Raw genomic sequence first — 19,145 nt, forward strand, 5'->3', positions numbered from 1 at the left:
GTGTCCATGTGTCCCAGTATTACTAACCAGAAAATATCTGAACAAGATTTGTTTTTATTTTGTGAGAAACTTTTTACAAGATGAATTAACAAAGATCTCAAGTAAGCATTTCCATTAAGAGAGAGCAATGAGAACAGCAGTCCTAGTCATCCTTAAATCACAAGACAAAAAGAATGTGATCATTCAGGAAAGTCTCAGACAGACTCAACAAATAAAGTCTAAAGCTTTTCTTTGTTTATAAATCTGTACATTTCCCCGACAGTCATTTTCCTAGACTTGTCTTACACTGTTGTCTGTATAACAGGAGGGAGGTCTGAAGTTGACCTTCCAGAAACAGGGTCTACCTCTGAAGAGGGCCCTGGAGTCTGAGGAAGGTCCCCAGGCCCAGCAGCAGTACCTGGCTCGGCTTCATGAGCTCCAGAGTGCCTCAGATACAGGACTTGCTGACATCACCAAACCTCAGTCCAGCTTCCAGACGGGTATGTTTCTTTAAAAATAATCTTCCTCAACAGATTTGGCGTATGAATACGCAAATCTCTAGGCAACAGGAAAGACTTTAGGCAGCAGAAGTTCTCTGTTTGTAGTCCAAGTAGTGTTGACCATTCATATTTGAGTAGGCTTTAGTTGTGTGCAGTTAAACAGTTGGTGTTATCCAAAAAGGGAATACATTGCACTATAGAAATGTATTGCCTGATGATGTGTGCTGTCTAAAATATATCTGAATGTAAATAGAGCAAAGATCTGAGCATCTGTTCGTGCACAGTGTGCTGAAATGGACAATGCTGTTTTTCTTTAGCACCACAAGATGGTAGCAAAGGATCAGAGAAAAACAGTCTGGACTGTTGCATTGGCTTTGCGTACTCAATACAGACATTTTCTTTATTAAATATCTTAATTCTGTAAGAAAATCATCTGGTCTGTTCATAATATTCTTAAATGTAAGAAAAAGTCAAAGTCCTGACACCAAAATATGAATGTGGCTCCAATTTAAGAAAAGATTTAGAGTTAGCCCTTTTTCTGACACAGTAGTTCACTGCTAACAGGCTGTTTCTCCTCCAGTTCCTACAGGTCTTACTGGTCAGATGAGGCCAAATGGAGTAATAGATGGCCAGCCAGTGGTTAAAAGGAGGAGAGGGAGGAGGAAGAACGTTGAGGGAATGGACCTGCTCTTCATGAACAAGAGTAGAGTCCCAACAGTTCCCGATCAGGTAAGCAGTTGTTCTGTTAGCTGAGCATACTTCTTAGTAAGTATGTTATGCTAGAAATCAGAAAACAATCACAAATGGCAGTTTCCTGATTTTTTTTATTTTATTTTTGGAACCAATTATATTTGTTAAAAGTGCTCTTCTGATTTTTTTTTTTTTTTTTTTTTTTTAATGGCTGTTCTGCAAAGTATACAGTATATAATGACATGCTCATATGCTTTCAGGTACCTCCAGGGTGGGGGGGTATTGGCCAGGTGGGCATGACTCCAGGCCCTGCATCAAGCTACAGTCAGAACCCCAGTCAGGTCCCTGCAGACACTGAGAGCAGGGTCCCGGTTATCAACCTGAAAGATGGCACCCGGCTGGCTGGGGATGATGCCCCCAGGAGGAAAGAACTGGAGCAGTGGCTAAAAGAAAACCCTGGCTTTGTGGCAGACACAGGAGCTTTTATCTGTGTAAGTGTTCCAAGGGCTTCAAATTCTTCTTGTCTGTTGAAAAGAGACAATTCCTGATTAACTAAAATAATAGATATTTAGAAACATTATTTTATTTAGTACATATTTAATTAAAAAAACAGAGGAACCAGTATGAGCAGAAAACTTCTTGTAGTTAGACATTCTATGTAACTAACTGTCGTTACATTTCATGTTTAGGGGGTAAATAAGATGCAAATGCAGTTCCACTTCCAGGATGGCCGGCCAAAGCAGAAAAGGCACCGCTGTAGAAATCCCAACAAGATTGATGTGAACAGCTTGACGGGAGAAGAAAGGGTCCAGATCATCAACAGGAGAAACGCACGCAAGGTGTGTTGGTGGTGTTTAAGTCATAACCAGCCATACAAATACAAAGATGGCTTTTAATTTGTTAATAATCATTTTGACAGTGTGTACATTATAACAGTGATGTGCACTTGGGTTTATGTTGTCTGTATTCTTTCTTGAAGATTGGTGGAGCCTTTGCTCCTCCGCTGAAGGACCTATGCCGATTCCTTCAGGAAAACCCAGAGTATGGAGTCCCGCCTGAATGGGCCGATGTTGTTAAACAGTCGGTAAGTTACAGAGTAACACTTCCCTCACATATTATAAAATTTATACCTTATAAAATTTAAACAGGCGTAAGTTCTACTGTCATGAAGGTTTTAACCTGTTTCTGATCATTTTAGAGACGGCAGTTTGGTGCCATCGAAATGGTTTTTAAATTCACCCCATTCATGTTATTGAGTGCAGATAGTAGTAAAACTGGCCTGACTAACCTTAATGCATATGTTCAAATATGTGCTGTTCTTCTTCTCTTAGGACAACATTAGTTTTATCTCAATGAGCCTAATTAAGTAACAGTGAACTGTTGTCACTGTCACTACCTGACTATTTGCTCGTATTGGGGAACCCTACCAACATCGTTCCATCTTTTCCAGGGTTACCTCCCAGAGAGCATGTTTGACAGGATCCTGACTGGACCCATTGTTCCAGAGGAGGTAAGTCGGCGTGGACGGCGACCTAAGAATCCTTTGGCCAAGGCAGCGGCAGCTGCAGCTGCAGCGGCAGGAGCACCACCTAACCCGGCAGCCTCGGCACTAGGTTTGAACCCACTGCTGGCAAACGGCCTCCTCTCTGGAATGGACCTCACGAGTCTGCAGGCCTTCCAGCAAAACCTCCAGAATTTACAGTCCCTGCAGCTCACTGCAGGCCTGATGGGGCTGCCGTCTGATGCTAGTAACCTGGCTGCAAGTAACTTGGCTGCCATGTTTCCCATGATGCTGTCTGGTATGGCTGGACTGCCAAACCTCCTCAGTATGGGCAGCTTGCTTGGGAAGCCTGCTCAGGAAGCTGCAGGAGGCTCTGAAGAGAAAACAAAGGGAATAACCAGCGGTGGGACAGGAGAGCCAACTGCCTCTAAAGCCCCCTCTCACACCTCAGACACCAAAGGAGAAAGGACAGAGGGCTCAAACACGACTCCTTCCTCCACTTCCAGCTCTGCTTCCTCTTCCTCCGCCACACAAAGTGCTTCAGCTGCCTCTGCAGCCTCCAGTCAGCCACTGTCTCTTAACCCCTTGTTACTCTCCAGTATGCTTTACCCAGGGACGCTTCTCACTCCAGGCCTTAACCTTCCTGTGTCCACCACACAGCCACAGAGCTCAAACAGTGACCCCACCCTTCCAACTGCTCCTCCTCTACCTTCAGTTTCCCAGTCATCACATCAGGAGACAGAGCAGCCAGAGGGAGACAAGGATGGAGAGGAGGAAGACGAGCTTTTGGAAGACGCTTTGGATGAGGGGGAGGAGGAGGAAGAGGATGAATCCATAGAACAAAAGGATAACAGTGGTCCTGAAGGTTCAGGGAAAGCAGAGTCTTCTTCATCAGAGTCTGGGAGCTCTTCCTCATCCTCGGACGATTCAGACTCAAGTGATGAGGACTGATCCTACAAATATATAAATATAAATTTATTTATGTATTGCCTAGAAATGTATACATATATTCACATATATATATGGATTTTCCAGCACTTCTGTTGTGATTTCTTTACATGTAAATACAAGAACTAACTACAATGTTCTGTAATAAAGACTACAAAAACCTTTAAAAAAGAAATAAAAAAATAGGAAAAACTGACCTAAAGAAACTGAAATAAAATGTCAATGTTTGTTCACAAGGTACAGTCTTGTTTTGAGACATTTTGCATGTCAGACTTTAGTAGATTTCTGAACTCTGAACTTGTACCATGCAATTATTGCAACAAAAAAGGCATTATTGTAATTATGTCAGGATTAATTTTATTAAAAGAAGTAAAACTACATCAACACGCTCTTTGAGCTGTACTATTAATATATTTTGATTGTCAGGGGTGTGGGGAATGACACTTGACAAACACTTTGGGTTCTCTTGTAAATAGTACTTTTACAGGTTCGTTGACACTTATGCTTTGCAGATCATACGTTGGATATGTCAGCAATAACTTGGGCAGCTAATGAATGTCACTGAAGCTGTAGATTCTCTGTCTGCCATGTTCCACCCGAGTGCACAACTCTCACAAACCTGTCAAATACCTTCATATCATCTTGAAGAGGTTATTTATCACTTCTTCTTGTCCAGGTAGGAAATGATTCCTTCCTTAGTAAGGACTTGGAAAAATGGTAAAATTATTATTTTTCCAGACGTACACAAGCTTAAATCTGTCTTTCAAAAAAAAAGAAGTTAAACATAATTCATTTCTCTACTGTCTGACTTTACATTTTAATATTCACCATCACCTTACAAACATGCCACAGCATGTTCAAGGCGCACTTTAGCCACCAACAGTAGGCATTCACATTCACCTGCACATCTCTTAATTATAACTAAAAGCTCCTTGAGCTGCGGTAACAGAGAAAAACCTTCTACTGTGTGCCAAAAAACTGCCCTTTGACCCTTGGCGGTCTTGACGGAGTTGTTTGGTCTTTGTAGTGTTGATGGATATTATTTCTACAACCCCGATGTATTTGACTGAATCTTACCTCAACTTTGCTAAATGGATTGGCTTCACTGTGCAAATGTACATGTGCATGGGTGTGTGTGTGATCTGTCAATGTACACAATGTTCTCATCTCTGCTGGAATGTGTGTCAGAGGCCTTTTTTGATTTTATTTTAAATGAAACCTTCCTCTGTGTTTTGCTTCCTGAGCTGCTCCTCTCGCCGCATCCATAACTCACCAGGCTGTATGTTAGGTGGTGGTGTGGGGGCTGACAGGCTATGAGACGTAAAAAACCGCATTGCTGTTGTTTTTTTGGTTTTTTTGTCGTTTTGTTTTTTTAATACCGTCAAAAATTTCTCTTTGGAAATTTGGAGGATTCAAGTGCTTGATGATACGCATTGCATGGCAACCTGTGTTCCTACAAAGCCCATGGGGCACAAGCACAAGTTAGTTCAGTTCCTGGCTAAGATTGTAGTATCACTGTCATTGTCTAAGTATTAAATTTTACGCAGTGCCACACGGGTTAGCTTCAGGAAGGGCTCAATAATAGCTTTTGTTGCTGGGAGTTTTCAGCGCTGTCTTGATTTATTTCACTTCACCCTCAACTCTGTTTTCTGACGAACAGAGCTTCAGATAGATGTAGAAGTGCCCTTATCCTGTACCTCACTCTCTTTCATTCACCGCTCACATCTACGCTCACTATCCATGCTTGTGTGTTTTGCTCAGCATCCGTGCACATGTCCATTTTAAACCTGTAACCAGGATATACACACAAACACTGGAGTTCACTCGAACCGAAGTACCTTTTTGTAAGTCTCTCTCAGCACAACCGTGCTTGCTCTAGGACTGCTGTTACACAGTGGACTGTTAGATACACAAATTATTTCCGAGGTGAGGTTTCTGTTTGGGCTGAGGGTGACAGCCCGCTGAAAAACCTGTTTAGTTCTTAAGTGTAGCTGTAGCATTTTTCTCCGTGGGTTCAGACATGAACAAAGACTGAAGACATGCCTGATTTCTAATGTTGCTTTAATGTGGTTTTCTTGTATGCCTGTTATATATAGACCTCGTCATGGGTTTGCTTGCAATGCAATTGCATTTTTTCTTTTTTAATTATTATTACTAACAGTACGGTATTTTTCTATGTCTGAGCAATGAACTTAAACATGCCACTGTCATTTTGTATATCTGCACCTCTACGCTCTTTAAACTTGTAGTGCCCTTATGCAAACACCCAGCCACTGCTACATCTGCTGTAGGTGACTGACTGATGACTTTTGCTACTTTTTGTTGCCCCGCAGCGATGGATTGATGACTGTGTTAATCCTCGTTAAGAGATAAATGTAGACACAAGATGGGACTTCTCGCTTTCATTGCTTTCCTTCCTTTTTTTCCTTCTTTTTGTAGAGGTTATATTGTATACAGACCTTGAAAGCACTGCTTGCTGCTAAAGAGGCTGTGCTGAATCTGCATTAAACACAGACACAAGAAAACAATGACCAATATGCAAGAGGAACGACAAAACACACTACTGCTGTACAGGGAGGTTTTCATACATGTAATCACTGAGATGACAAAACTACCATCATGGGGTTTGTATTTTTATTTCAAGCTTGATAGTATCCTAAATGTCACCCTGGTCAGTTTGTGTCTTTTTCTTTCTTTTCTTTTTTTTTTCTTTCTTTCTCATTGGACAGTTGATATATTTGCAAGTTGTGGTCTGTGTAGTCAAAATAATTCTTAATGTAGTGCAGGAAAACACGTCTTAAAAGTCATTTGTAATTTATTGGATTACTTTCTATGAAGTTCTATAGAGGAAATTGAGGTTTAATTATTTTTATTAAACATATTCTTCTGACTATCAATTAAGTGTGCCTTTTACTTTGTCCCAGGGACTTTTTGAAGAATTCAGTTATATCAAGGAGTTGACCGCTTTGTCTTGAATCCTTTAAAAAAATTGTACAGGTATATATCAAATTTTTGTTCAGCATCACAACACATGCAAAAATACATGTGTGTGTGTGTGTGTGTGTGTGTGTGTGTGTGTGTGTGTGTGTGTGTATATTTGTGTAGCCTCAACATTAGTTTAGTTACACACATACTGCAGCAGGGCACTAGCTCACAGTAACACACAATGATGAAGCAGTGAGCACCCAAACTGTTAGGCCGTAGAGCAAAGACACAACAGGTAAGTATGTGTGACTGAAATAATGCAGTAGGAAAAACATAGTTTTGTTGTTAATATTCTAGATGAGGCTTGATAATTTATTTCACTCCCAAGTATTTTCTTAAAAAAACAATTACATATTTCCTTGTGATTTTTTTTTTTAAATATTCAATTTACTGCTTATTTAATGGATCCATTTGCACATAAACACTGCATAAACGTTAGTAGACACAGAACTCTAGTGCCCATATTGTTCCAGCAATGTTGGAAATGAACAAGGCTACATACCAAACTCTTGCAGCAGAGGGCCTTTCTTCACTGCAAGTCCTTCTTTTCTCCTCAGGGTGGTGCTCAGTGACCTGTTTAACTGCTTCTACTGCTGTTTGGCACTTATCTTAGCAACCAGACCAGATGACAAGTTGAGGCTTGTCTAATGTGAGAGGCCAATGGGCTGAACTTCCTCACCCTGCAGAGCAGCAGGTTGGCTGCACTGAATCATGCGGCATTGCTCTGCTGCTACTAGACAAACACACAGGAGAGATTTTTAAGAGCAGAAGTCTGTCAGTTTGACCTAACACCATCCCAGAAGAGCCACTGACACTGGTGAGTGACTTTGATCCTGGTTTATGAGTTTTGTTTTCTTGAGCTACGTTGAAAGTTCCACAGAGATAATAAACTGCACTGGAAGTCAGCTGACTATTTGGAGTAAAATGCAACAGTTACACGATCTGCTTCAGTGTTCCTAAAAGCTGCAGAATAAAAGAATCCTCTGCACACATTAACCATCTATATAGCTATTTTTCAGCAGGCTTTAATGCACTGAATAACAAAGTCTGATTATAAACCAAGATAAAGGCAATGTTTAGTTTAATTCTCTTTAAGGGACTAGCACATGTTAGAAAGTGAAAGTAGGCCTATTTTCACTTAGCATGAGTTGCATGTGAGTTGACTTGAGTGGAGTCCAGTCCAGAGGAAACAGGAAATGGGTGTGATTTAGATATTGTGCCAGCTTTTAGCAAAATTAAAACAGCAAACAAACATGCAGAAAACACATCTGTGGTGTTTTTAAATCGACACCGTGCTTCCAGGATCTTCCTGCTAAAGATAACAAGATAGGGTGTGATTCATATTTATGAGAAGCTGCATGCATATTGATGCTTCCAACTTCCTGTTTGTCTCTTCTGAGATGCAGCAGCTGGAAGTCCGTCAGAATGAGACACAACTTGATGTTTTAAGATGCCATTGGACTGATATCAGCATTTGGACTAAAATTTGGAGTGCACGATGAGAGTTTTTCTTGCCATTTTACCTCACCACATGGAATACGCATCAGACAGCTGCTGCTTCAACCAACACGAACAGTAAGTTGTGAGCAAATCTGGAACACAGAGAATCAAAAGGCATCCATTAAGCTGCAATGATCACAAAAGTATATAGAAATGTCCTTATGTTGGAGATTAAGCAAAAGGTCAGAATTAAACTAATTCTGGTTCTGATTTTGTCTTGTTAGTGGGGGGAAAAGTATAGCCACATGAAAGGAAATATTAGGAAATCACAATAGTAATGTTGAGTGTGACGTGCTCTACTCTGAAAACCTTATGGCACATTTTTGAGCAAAACTGCTTCTTATCCACCTACAGTGTCATCCGCAGTCATTGTAGACTGACTCAGCACAGGCAGTAATAAACAGCACATGTGAGAATGGTTAGAGGAACAGAGTCTCGTTCAGGCTGGTGGTAGCACACAAAGAGACTGTAAAAAGAAGAGGGGACTTTACCGCGAGGGGACGGAGTATTCAATTCTCAGCAGATCGAACCATGCTTTGAAACACACTTTTTAGAGATTAACAGTCAACATTATCCACCATTATTATTCACGTGACCCAAGGATGGTTCAGTATTTAACTTATTATTTCCTCATGAGTCTTCTCTGGCATCTAAAATATTCTTGTTGTTACACGACTTGCCAAATTGACAGTTGCCCTGCACAGGGAAACTGAGTTTGAGATGTTTTTCTTAGGTTTTCAGTATGTGAGGTGCACAGGAACAAAAGTGACTATTCACAGCTGCCTCAGAGCAGGAAGTACACATGAGTCACTAAAGGCAAATGAACAGAGTGGGAAAGTGGTGCTGTCAACAAGACCACCAGGCCATCTAATGCATCCATAACAAGAAAGGCAGCAGCAAATATAAAACTCCAGGTGTAAGACCATAGTTTGACGTTTCTGTAAATAAGCTGGCTTTTGGGCACCCTTCCCAGTAAAATCCATCACCAGTCAGTATTAACTATATATTCTCCATTTGTCCATTAACAGGCTTAAAAGTGTGGTTTTATTTTATTTTTTTTGAGACACAATTGTTGCAGTCCATTAACAAACAGCTAGCTTTATAGCAGTGTAGCTGTAAGTGGACTGGTACTTATTTAGTACCGTTTACTAATTTGAACATTCAAAACACTTTCTACTAAAAGTCTAATTCATCCAGTCACACAAAATCATGCAGTGCTTTTATGTGTTCCTACGTACTTTTATCTAACATTCTCACAAACTCACTCCAACAGATGAAAGTTGGGATTCAGTATCTTTCACAAGGATACTTCGACACATGACCAGGAGGAGCCGGTGTTCTGGGAATCCGTCCTACCTGGCAAACCATCCTACCCGTTGTTTCTGCGCATGCGCACAACACCGGACATCCCTCCCTGGAATTCCAATTAGTAGCGGACCCACTCTACCACCTGAGCCACAGCCCCGTTCAGTTGCTTTTAGGTTAGTCGTTGTCAAAAGGTTGCGTGTATTTTTCTAGTTATTTGCCTACAGTGAGGGGTTTTTAACCTATGCAAACATGATCCTCTAAAATAGTAAGTAGCTCAACTGGATGTAAGGTGATTGCTGATTGGTGGACAAGCCAACTGGAAAAGAATGGGGGTGAAAGTGGAACAGTAAAAGTGCCAAAATTCATCAAAGCTCAAAAATACAGAATTGAAGCAGACAAGGGTCTGCAGTGGACGCTTTTGAATATTTCTAACACTTGGTTTTCCTTCAGTACTTTGTATGTTGTAACATCGTGACTTGCACAGACCAACAACAGCGCAAGCAAGAGTCGCACACACATTGATTGTACCACAAATGTTGGACACTGCCTCCCTGTGGCAAAACACACTCACTGCAGCTCGCTATGGTCTGCCAGCACACCGTCCAATAGAGAACCACGTTGAGCCATTTAGAATGAAAATGATTAGTTGACACTGATGATGATGCAGTTATCTGGTGTGTGATAATCAGCTGCTTAGTCTGCCTATGCCTCAGGTCCTCGTACAAGCTAATATTTTCAATTATGATTCATGCAAAGTTACCTCTAGTTTGTAAACAAAATGTGTATTTTTTTCACTCCATGTTTAGGTGTCCATTTGATTCCTGCTCTGACTCTCATCCTGTGTGAGTGAGGAGGTCACCATGGCAACTGTGCCACAGGGGATTGTGGGAAAGCCAAGGTTTGGCCCTAGTGACTGTCTGATCGCAATGTTGAGGTTAGCCCTGCAGTTACAAAGCATTACTGACTCACACAGTGTTTATCTGTGTAGGCTGTGTGTATGTCAACCTGATACTGATACTCGCAGCACTAATAGCTGCAATAAAGCACAACGCGCCTCAGATCTTTCATCAGTCTGCCTCACACACTGTATAAATGTGGCTAGATCAATTTAACAGCTACATAGTGTAGTTAACATCTGGTGTTTTGCTAAAAGGCACTGAGGGTGTGGTCAAGATCAATAATGTGTAAGCACACAGAGCTGATAAAGTTTCTGTACTGGGAATTCTTTAATATAGTTTCTACTGTTGTAAGCAAGAGCTTTAAAAAACACACGTGTGGCATTTCATTTACAGTTTAGAACTTACACCTCCACTTTATGCCAATGGCAGAATATTGTTGAATTACATTTTCCATTTCCTTTTGTGCTGCTCAAATTTCTGTGACGATGCCTTGGATTCAGGGCTTGCTCCAGAGATTCGACTGAGGCGATTGAAACAAGACTGAAATGCATGCTGCAAATGTTTCTACAGCATTACAGGGATGACGAGGGAAATGAGAAGACCAAAGGTACAGTGATGATTTTACAGTGGAATGTGGCCTTCAGCGTGTATCTGGTTGATAGCCGAAATTCTTATGATTAGAGAGCAGGCTGTCTTTTGATAGCAGGTGTGAAATTCTGGAATAAAGCCCGTGTTGTTGATACGTGCCAAAAAATAATCTATCTAATATTGTTCACAGAGTTGGCAGCAAAGTGCTGCTACGAGGCAGGGGTTTGGTATCACAGAATCTTGGAGAGCCTGATCAGTCAAGAGAGGAAAAGGCTGGGCTTCAGTGACATCTCAGTAAGTGCACGCCATCTGGTGGCCAAAGATGGAACTGAGCTTTGACCATATTAACTGAGCAGTCACAGATAAATGTCTCACAGCACCTGTGATCTCATAACTTATGTATTTTATTTATTTTGAGTCATCTTTGAAGTAAAGCAGCTGGTGCTTGTAATGCATGTAAAACAGGTGTGTTTGATGCAGGGCATCTTGGAGCATGATCTTTTCCAGCGCTGTCTGGTGGCCTGTTGCTTGGAGATCGCTGTAACCTCAAACAGCTTACCATGTGACTTCCCGCTGCTCCTTCAGATCCTCAAACTGGAACCATACCACTTTTGGAAGGTACTTTGTTTTTGCCATATACTGTACACTTAGTGATACAGTAACATTTAGTCTGTGATTTGAATGCTCCCTCTTTTGTTTTTCTTTGTTCTCACAGGTGATTGAGCCTGTTTGGCGGGTTGGGTCAGGCTTGCCTCACTATGTGGTCACACACCTCATCCAAGTGGAAGAAAAGGTTTTGGAGAACTTGGCTTGGATCAGCGACTCACCACTGTGGGATGAAATCACACCCAACGAGGGCCATATGCCCACCTGCCAGCAGGTTTGGAATAACACAAATACTCTTTGCCTGACATCATAAATGATCAATATTTGGAAATTTTATAACATATCCAAAGCAATTAAATTTTTCTTTGAGCAGTTCGGGTTTTAATGAGAGTTTTGCCTTGTGTCAAATGTAGGTAATGCATCCAAATAGGCTTGAAGGTCCAATGCAAACGGATCCAGGTGTGCCGAGAGGTATTAACACAGTGCACTAAAGACTCATTTTAAATAAAACCATTCCCTGCAAACTGTTTACACTATTACTATAGATTGAGTGGTAAACTATTTTTGCCAGTAGATGTCAGTTTGGGGATGAACCACTCAGCCAGGACAGAGCAGCAGTGTTCCCCATCAGCTATAAACAGACAAGAGAGATGCAGCTCCCTCCATCTGTTTGCTCGGAAGGTCAGTTCTATATCATGCGTACAGTTGCCATTGTTGTTATATGGCATGTTTAGTGTGGTCATGTCTGTCTTTATCTCAGGTTTACAGCTTGATGGCCAAGCGTCTGAGGGAGCTGTGTTCCACGCTGGAAATATCTGATGAGCTGCGATTAAAGATCTGGACCTGCTTTGAGTATTCCTTGGTCCACTGCTCTTGTCTAATGGAAGACCGTCACCTGGACCAACTGCTCATGTGTGCTATCTACATCATAGCAAAGGTGGGTTTTAAAAGATACTATTAAAACCCACCAGAATCTGCTAAAATAATGCAAGACAATGCAACTGGAAAATGCAAGTGGTTGTCTCAGAGAAGATGAATAATAAACTTTAAACAATTCTTAGGGAGTGAGGAATACATTTAAATGTTCAGGGTGGGCTAAGATATACCAGCATTTTGCAGATGATGACTAATGCAGTACCAGCAAGATGTAGGTAGGGAGAACAGCAAACAGAGAGACGGTGCAGTAAATCAAAGCCACAGTAAATCAGAATGGCCAGACTTCTTAGACCTCTGATGTTGGACACCTGCCCCAAATTGAGTCCACCCTGACCACGGAGAAGTAAAACCTTCAGGGAGGTATACAGATTTACAGTTTTATGGAAAAGAACTACTTGGTGTTTAAATAAAATTAAAGACTGTTGTGAGGGCACTTGACAGCTGAAAAAGTTTTTATCGCTTTTCACTGACATGAAATTAAAGGAAAACTGTATTTGTAATCCTAAAAAGAATCCATGTTGGTAATGCATGGACTTCATTGGAAAACACATACTCAGCAGTTAAGTGGTGGCATTTGCCTTTACAGATTACCAAGATGGAGATACCCTTCAAACAGATAATGAAATGCTACAAGTCACAGCCACGTGCCAACAAAAGTGTAAGTTTCTTTTATTTTGGTTTTTATTTTTTGCTGTCTTTAGTATACAGCTGTGAATTAACAAAATATAGCGATACAGGTTGAAACGTGTATCAGCTGGGCCCACTTATTCCAAGATTCCATCAGTTTTAGCGACATTCTGTTTTGTGTTTATCATCAAATGTTTTAATGTTAACAGGTACATTTTTTAAATAACTGTGACAATATCATTATACCTGCTTTACATGAGCATTTCAGTCTTGCAAGGAGGTTAGCAGGTTGACAGTAACAACTCAAAGCACTTGTTTCAGCATTTACCGTTTCTATCTGCAGGTCTGCAAAAACGTGCTGATTTCAGAAAGGATGGAGGAAAATTCTACCATTAAAAAAATCAGTAAGAAAGCTTTTAAATAAAAAAGTCATATTTTAAATATTATGGAACACCTGTTTTAAAAAACACACTTACAAAATAGCCTTGTAATTACAGTAATGTACATAATGCGTCCCAATAAGTATTGAAAATGGGACTACACATTGCCCTCACTGCCATCGTAGCTTTATATGTGTAATGCATGCTACCAAAGTTACCAAATGATTCACTTACAACATTTTACCTGCATTATATCCATTATCCCAGAGTAATTCCACAGTGATAAGTAACTTTTTATTATATTGTTGATTATAGATACCGGAAAGCACAGCAGCACTATCCTAACCCCCAACACACCATCAACACATTATCCAAGACCTGGGCAGGAGGAACGGGGCAATCTCATCCATTTTTACAACCAGGTCTACACGACAAAGATGCAGCATTTTGCCAAACAGTTTGCTCAAACCTCATTAGTAAGTGAACATTTTTTTCTTTTTTCTGAGTTGACGTCACAAAACTAAGAACTCAGTAAAAATGGGAAATGTTTATTTTCCATGTAATGCTTACACTTCATTTCTTGTCCAGCGAGACACCCCTCCTTTGTCTCCATACCCTCGACAGTGGAAAGCATCTCCTCGCTGTTATCAGCTGTCCAACAGCCCGTCCATCTCCATTTCACCATACAACACAGAAACCCCTTCCCCTCACAGAACTGGGCTCTGCTACTACTTCAACTCAAGTCCTCCAGAGGTGTGTGGATATAGTGTTTTTGTTTTCACATGATTGTCTTAAAAAATTTTGTGTGTTGGGGTACAATCTAGGCTGAATACATTTTACATTCCTATTTTGGAAATGATTTAGTGAATAAAAATGGTTGACTTTGCTCGCACACAGTAGAATATTATTTTCCTTTTGTTCACAGCTTCTGCGTGAGATCAACAACATGATCAAAACGGGCAGGTCACCAAACATGCGATGCTACGCGGTATCACTGGATAGAGATGAGGAAGGAGATGGATCCTCAGCCAAGAGGCTTCGTTTGGATGGGCAGTCAGCCTGGCAGAGACGACTGAGAAATGTGTTCAATGATCGCATTACAAGAATGAACCAGGACCAGGTCTAGCTTATTCCAGCTAACAGGCCTAACCTCCACTCCGATGGAAGTAAAGCACACATTTACTTCTTGACAAATTCTCTGTCAGCTCAAAGGACTAAATTTCCGTTGCTTGGCTCTTTTGTTTGGAACCATTTTTTTTCTGATACCATAAGTCATGTGTGAAGGTCTGTGAATAAGCCACTTTATCCCCAGCACAGTAATAGAAGACTGGTCATCCTGGGTTGCTGCCTGATGGAAGTGTCCTTCATGATATTGTATGAATTTAAAGAAAGACAAGGCTGCAAAGTGCCCAGTGAGTTTTTCTTAGATAAAAAAAAGGACTGAGACAGGACTTTAGCAACTAAAAGGCAGATTAGTTAGTGTTTGTCTGCATCCACAGGAATTAATATTTACAGTAATATGAAAACATAAATGTATCCACAAATGCATCCAATAGACATTTGGGCAAAAAGTTTTTTTTCTGCACAAATTTAACAATTCTGTTAAAAAAAAGTGTAACTTAGGCCTCTGAAGCTAATATAACAAAACAAAATTTTGATTTAGTCATTTTTGCATAATTAGAACATTTATATAATTATAGTTCGTTATCTTAATGACTTAAATCTCACATAATAATAATAACATGGTACCTTTACATGTATGCAAAATGTTTTATTTATTTTAAATGTTTCAATGAACATTTTAAACTCAATTTTTGGTGGATTTTCCAGCATGCTCATCACTGTCCTGTTGAAAGATTTCAACTCAAGGTTATCTTAAAGCATATTTTAAATTTCATTCTCACTTCATAGTTGTATGACTGCAAATTGCCAGGTCCCAGAGGCAGCAAAGCATTCCCATAACCATAATATATCCACACACGTACTGTTATCATGGCTATGTTAGATGTGCCTTAGTAGCCTTGGTCTTTGCCTTTATGTTAACTATAAAAATACAGCTTTGCTGTTTTGGGCATTCCTGTTATGCAGGTCAAGTTTTTGCACTGTTTACAACACAAAGAGTTCACCGCAGATCCTCTGATGAAAGCTTGGGGTCTTTGGAGACTTGCATAATTTGCTGAGACAACCCATTATGGACAATTTGGCAGCTATTTATTTTTTTAAATTTAGCTAAATTTAGCTACAAGATTTTTTTTAGATGATTTGCAGAATTATTGATTTAAATTAACTGGGGAACACCAAACCCTGGATGTCTGAGGTTAAAATAAGACTTATTACTCTCTAAGAAGAGTCTAATAACTGACACCATATTTGAAGGCCCTGTGTGATTAATTTGAGGATGTACTCATTTGTTCTCACTAGACTGATCTGTTTTTTATGTTTGACTTACTTTTGGAATTTTGAGTGTACATACTAACATTAACTCCAGTCTATGACTTGCATGAATACTGAAGTTTGAAGTGATTTGATTCTGACTGCATATTGGTGATACTAGGGGTTTGATGCATACCACTCTAAATTAATTTAAAGTTGTTTTTACATTCAACTTATCGCAAAACTATTGAGGATAAACTAAAGTAAGACTTTTGCAAAAATAATAAATGAAAAGTGCTGTTACAGTAGCAGAAACTTGCACTGGTCAACATAAATGTAGAAGCTAAAACAAATTCAGTCTCAATAAATCTTTAAAAATCCAGTCAGCAGTTTTAGCCACCGTTTATTACAGACTGAGTATCACAGCTGATTCAACAGGACATCAATCAAAAACTGCATGGTGATTTTATTAAAGCTCTTTTCCAAACAGAAAAGTGTTTTGCTTTTGAGATTTATTGCGCAGAATGATACATGTGTCAGTTGACAGAAGTTGGCTTTATTATCATCTGCTGATGCAACAAAGTTTCTTTAAATCTGAGTTTAACAATAAGTAGGTATTACCGAGCTTTTGAAGACACGTGACCACTAACCACAAGATTTTAACTTGATGACAATTAATAATGTGGGATCAAGTGAACCCCTCAGCAAACAACCCATCATGAAGGGGGGAAATGAGCAGTCCTCAGTTGATTGCAAATGGTTGGAGGTTAGTGGCAGTCGCTGGGAAAATGATTGCTAATATCCCAGTCATGCAGGCCTACAGATTAGTCAGTGACATCCTGTCAACTACCTGTTGCTAGGAAAAATGTCTATTTCCCAACCAGTTCAGTGCAGCGCCTTCTTTGCAACCAATTTCACCCAGTGAGGACCAGAAACCTCCAAGAAACACTGCCAACCAGTGCAACATCATGTAAAAAACTAGGGTTTGGCAATGGAACAGATGCCTTTCTATTTCTATAGAATTTTTCAAATTTCAGTTCAGCCGCAGTTCTGTTTGTGGAGATTTTTATTTTGCTAATTTAATCTGCGTCCTTGAAAAATTTAATTGGTAACTAATTTGTGCTATTCCTGAATAGCACCACAATATACTGCCTCTTTCCTTTTTGTTATGTTGTGTTACATCGAGAGTTAACGTGCGATTTCAAAGGTGGGGTAACCCTCAGCTGTAGCACTTCAGCGACGGAATAACTTAGAAATACGTAACGTAAGAATTCCTGTGGTTAGCTCCAGTAGAGTTTACTGTGTCCAGAATAGGACCAGTTGCTTACTGGTCTTTGTGGATTTAGGCAGTTAAATATAGAAAGATATGAGCAAACCCCTAGACACAATAAAGCTAGTATATAAGGTCAAATTTAGTGAATGAATCTAAACAGCATCATCCCCTTAAATTTAATTTAATGTCGGCCACCCTTGACATTCTTAACTTCCCAGTGACCGTGCACACCACAGCCTGCTCTGCACCATCCAGCATATCACAATACTGTAAACTTTACAACAATGCAAATTAACCACTTTAACCTGTAAATTAAACCAATTTTCAAAGAGTTTGAAAGACACTTCACAAAAAGATAATTCAGAAACATGTCATGTATAGATCCAATATCTAAAAAAAAAAAGAAGATTTTTTTTAAATTCTAACGTTTCTGATCACAAGTTGTTGACTTTTACACCTGTTTCTTTCTGCTCTATAAAGTTTGATGTAAATTGGATTTTGTGAAATGACAATGGCTAAAACTCCTCCAAGGGAATCAAAACACAAATTTTTCCACTGTGGAAAAGTCAGTAACCATAGCTACTCTGTGATTGACACACAGCCCACTTCAGTGTTTATCAGTAACCATGTTTTGCTTCAGAGTTAATTCTCAACCACTGTCGCTTAGGGATGTATTTGCAAAAAGGCAATGTGATACAACAGACAAAGGACTGTAAAATAAACCAACAAAGTTAACACAACAGGAAGTCATATAGTTGCCATGGAGAACAAATGCACCTGAGCCCACAACACACAAGTTTTAAGGTGACGACCAGGATTTTGACACTTCATACTCCTGTGGACAACCATCAGCTGAACGACACGCTGCACACTCTCAAATTTTGAAAAATCATGGGCTGCAACACAAGTAGGGGGGCCACAGTGGTTGACCCTTCTGAAAAGCCAGAGGACAGGCCGAAAACTGCCACTTCCACCAAGCAGGCGCCTGCAGAGGAAACGAATGGAACAAAAGAAAAAGATGAAAAAACGAAGAGTTCCAGCTGAGCGCCACCTTTACACCGAACCTAACTCTTCTTCTTGTAAGAACATTTTTTCTTTAAATGTTATTCATAATCTGCCTTTAAGATTTTTAGTTATTACCTGACTATGTCCTTTCATTCTCCTTTTAGTTCTATCAATGAACAAGGATACAGCACCTCTCTGTAAAGTAAGCAATCTATGACCATTGCATAGGGGTCACTTTGATACAATTACCTCTGTAACTTGACCGCCGTGTCTTTCTGAAGCAGTTTGACGTGACAAATGGGCTGCATGGTGACTGAGAAGCGTTCTGTGGTGTCTGTGTTGGTGTGTGCACAGATTGGCCTGTCCGAGGGTGAAGGAGGACCTGTAAGCAGGATGAGGCGACGCTGCACTACTGTCCATCAACGTCTGTCATCTGGGCCAGGCACACATAATCAAATACGCACACTTCTCTAGAAATCCGACTCCTATTGTCAAAGTCTAGAAACTATTTTGTGATAAATATATCGTTTGGAGTATTACATTGCGTTGTCTTGAACCTCTGTTGCCTTTATGTTCTTTTTTAGGCGTCGTTTCCTGCGGCGTACCTTGCTTTGTTTTTTCACAATCATTTATTTTCATTCTCTTCTCCTCTTTACTTGCACTCACACACCTCTGGTCAGAGCTGATAGTTACAACACTCTCTTTTAAATGCTTCCAATACTGCTGTAGGCTAAAGCAGCAACTCTTTAAGACAGTCAACTTATGTGCTAGCTCTGTGTACCTTGCAGCTTTCAGCTAGATGGGATGCTCTGCATATGAGAGGGCTGCTACCGGTGTTCATTTGGACAGTCTTTATACAACAAATAACAAACTGCTGCCAAGAGCTGGATTGAGAAGACCTTCCAGAACTTTATGTTCCTTGCCACCAGGGGGCATAGAGACAGGGGAAACAGTTCCCTTTGCCGCCACCAGGGAGCAGGAGCGATCTTCCCCCGCTGCTGTGAGACGTCTGAGGCTGGTTCCATTTGCTGAAGACATTTAATCTGA

At 40.3% G+C, this 19,145-nt stretch overlaps 2 protein-coding genes and 1 long non-coding RNA gene across 11 annotated transcripts in view; all 3 read left to right on the forward strand.

Annotated features, from left to right (window-relative positions):
* chd9 (chromodomain helicase DNA binding protein 9) overlaps window positions 1-6,267 on the forward strand; it is a 79,354-nt gene extending 73,087 nt beyond the window's left edge. For all 6 annotated transcript variants that reach the window (XM_080885576.1, XM_080885578.1, XM_080885577.1 and 3 more), the window contains 6 exons: window positions 305-479; window positions 1,060-1,208; window positions 1,430-1,660; window positions 1,859-2,008; window positions 2,149-2,253; window positions 2,620-6,267. In XM_080885576.1, the coding sequence (XP_080741702.1) occupies window positions 305-479; window positions 1,060-1,208; window positions 1,430-1,660; window positions 1,859-2,008; window positions 2,149-2,253; window positions 2,620-3,621 (1,812 nt within the window). In that variant the 3' untranslated portion in view covers window positions 3,622-6,267. The remainder of the gene's footprint in view (window positions 1-304; window positions 480-1,059; window positions 1,209-1,429; window positions 1,661-1,858; window positions 2,009-2,148; window positions 2,254-2,619) is intronic.
* Window positions 6,268-7,278: 1,011 nt separating this feature from the next.
* Window positions 7,279-16,331, forward strand: LOC308398479 (retinoblastoma-like protein 2). Of its 4 annotated transcripts, none has more exons than XM_080885138.1 (16): window positions 7,279-7,420; window positions 8,010-8,178; window positions 9,377-9,584; window positions 10,218-10,345; window positions 10,811-10,917; window positions 11,089-11,192; window positions 11,379-11,516; window positions 11,614-11,778; window positions 11,918-11,975; window positions 12,076-12,185; window positions 12,265-12,441; window positions 13,027-13,098; window positions 13,411-13,471; window positions 13,763-13,923; window positions 14,036-14,200; window positions 14,373-16,331. In XM_080885138.1, the coding sequence occupies exons 4-16, from the start codon at window positions 10,272-10,274 to the stop codon at window positions 14,571-14,573; spliced, it is 1,593 nt and encodes a 530-aa protein (XP_080741264.1). In that variant the 5' UTR covers window positions 7,279-7,420; window positions 8,010-8,178; window positions 9,377-9,584; window positions 10,218-10,271; the 3' UTR covers window positions 14,574-16,331. The 4 variants fall into 4 exon arrangements, with proteins under 4 accessions (XP_080741264.1, XP_080741267.1, XP_080741266.1 ...); XM_080885141.1 differs by having other exon boundaries at window positions 10,218-10,309; XM_080885140.1 differs by having other exon boundaries at window positions 12,079-12,185; window positions 14,373-16,330.
* Window positions 16,332-17,881: 1,550 nt separating this feature from the next.
* Window positions 17,882-18,579, forward strand: LOC308398357. Its single transcript, XR_013971940.1, has 3 exons — window positions 17,882-18,172; window positions 18,263-18,300; window positions 18,453-18,579. It is a non-coding gene; the product is annotated as an uncharacterized lncRNA (long non-coding RNA).
* The last annotated feature ends 566 nt before the right edge of the window (window positions 18,580-19,145 follow it).

The sequence above is a fragment of the Rhamphochromis sp. 'chilingali' genome, assembly GCF_963969265.1.
Source record: "Rhamphochromis sp. 'chilingali' genome assembly, chromosome: 6".
In the NCBI taxonomy this organism is placed as follows: domain Eukaryota; kingdom Metazoa; phylum Chordata; class Actinopteri; order Cichliformes; family Cichlidae; genus Rhamphochromis; species Rhamphochromis sp. 'chilingali'.

What these genes read in the sequence shown, in the direction of transcription:
- LOC308398479 (XM_080885138.1), top strand. Translation starts at nt 10,272, where the DNA reads ATGGCAACTGTGCCACAGGGGATTGTGGGAAAGCCAAGGTTTGGCCCT. An exon ending in ATATGCCCACCTGCCAGCAG is followed by an intron (nt 11,779 to 11,917) that starts GTTTGGAATAAC and finishes TGTCAAATGTAG; the next exon opens with GTAATGCATCCAAATAGGCT. An exon ending in GGATCCAGGTGTGCCGAGAG is followed by an intron (nt 11,976 to 12,075) that starts GTATTAACACAG and finishes TATTTTTGCCAG; the next exon opens with TAGATGTCAGTTTGGGGATG.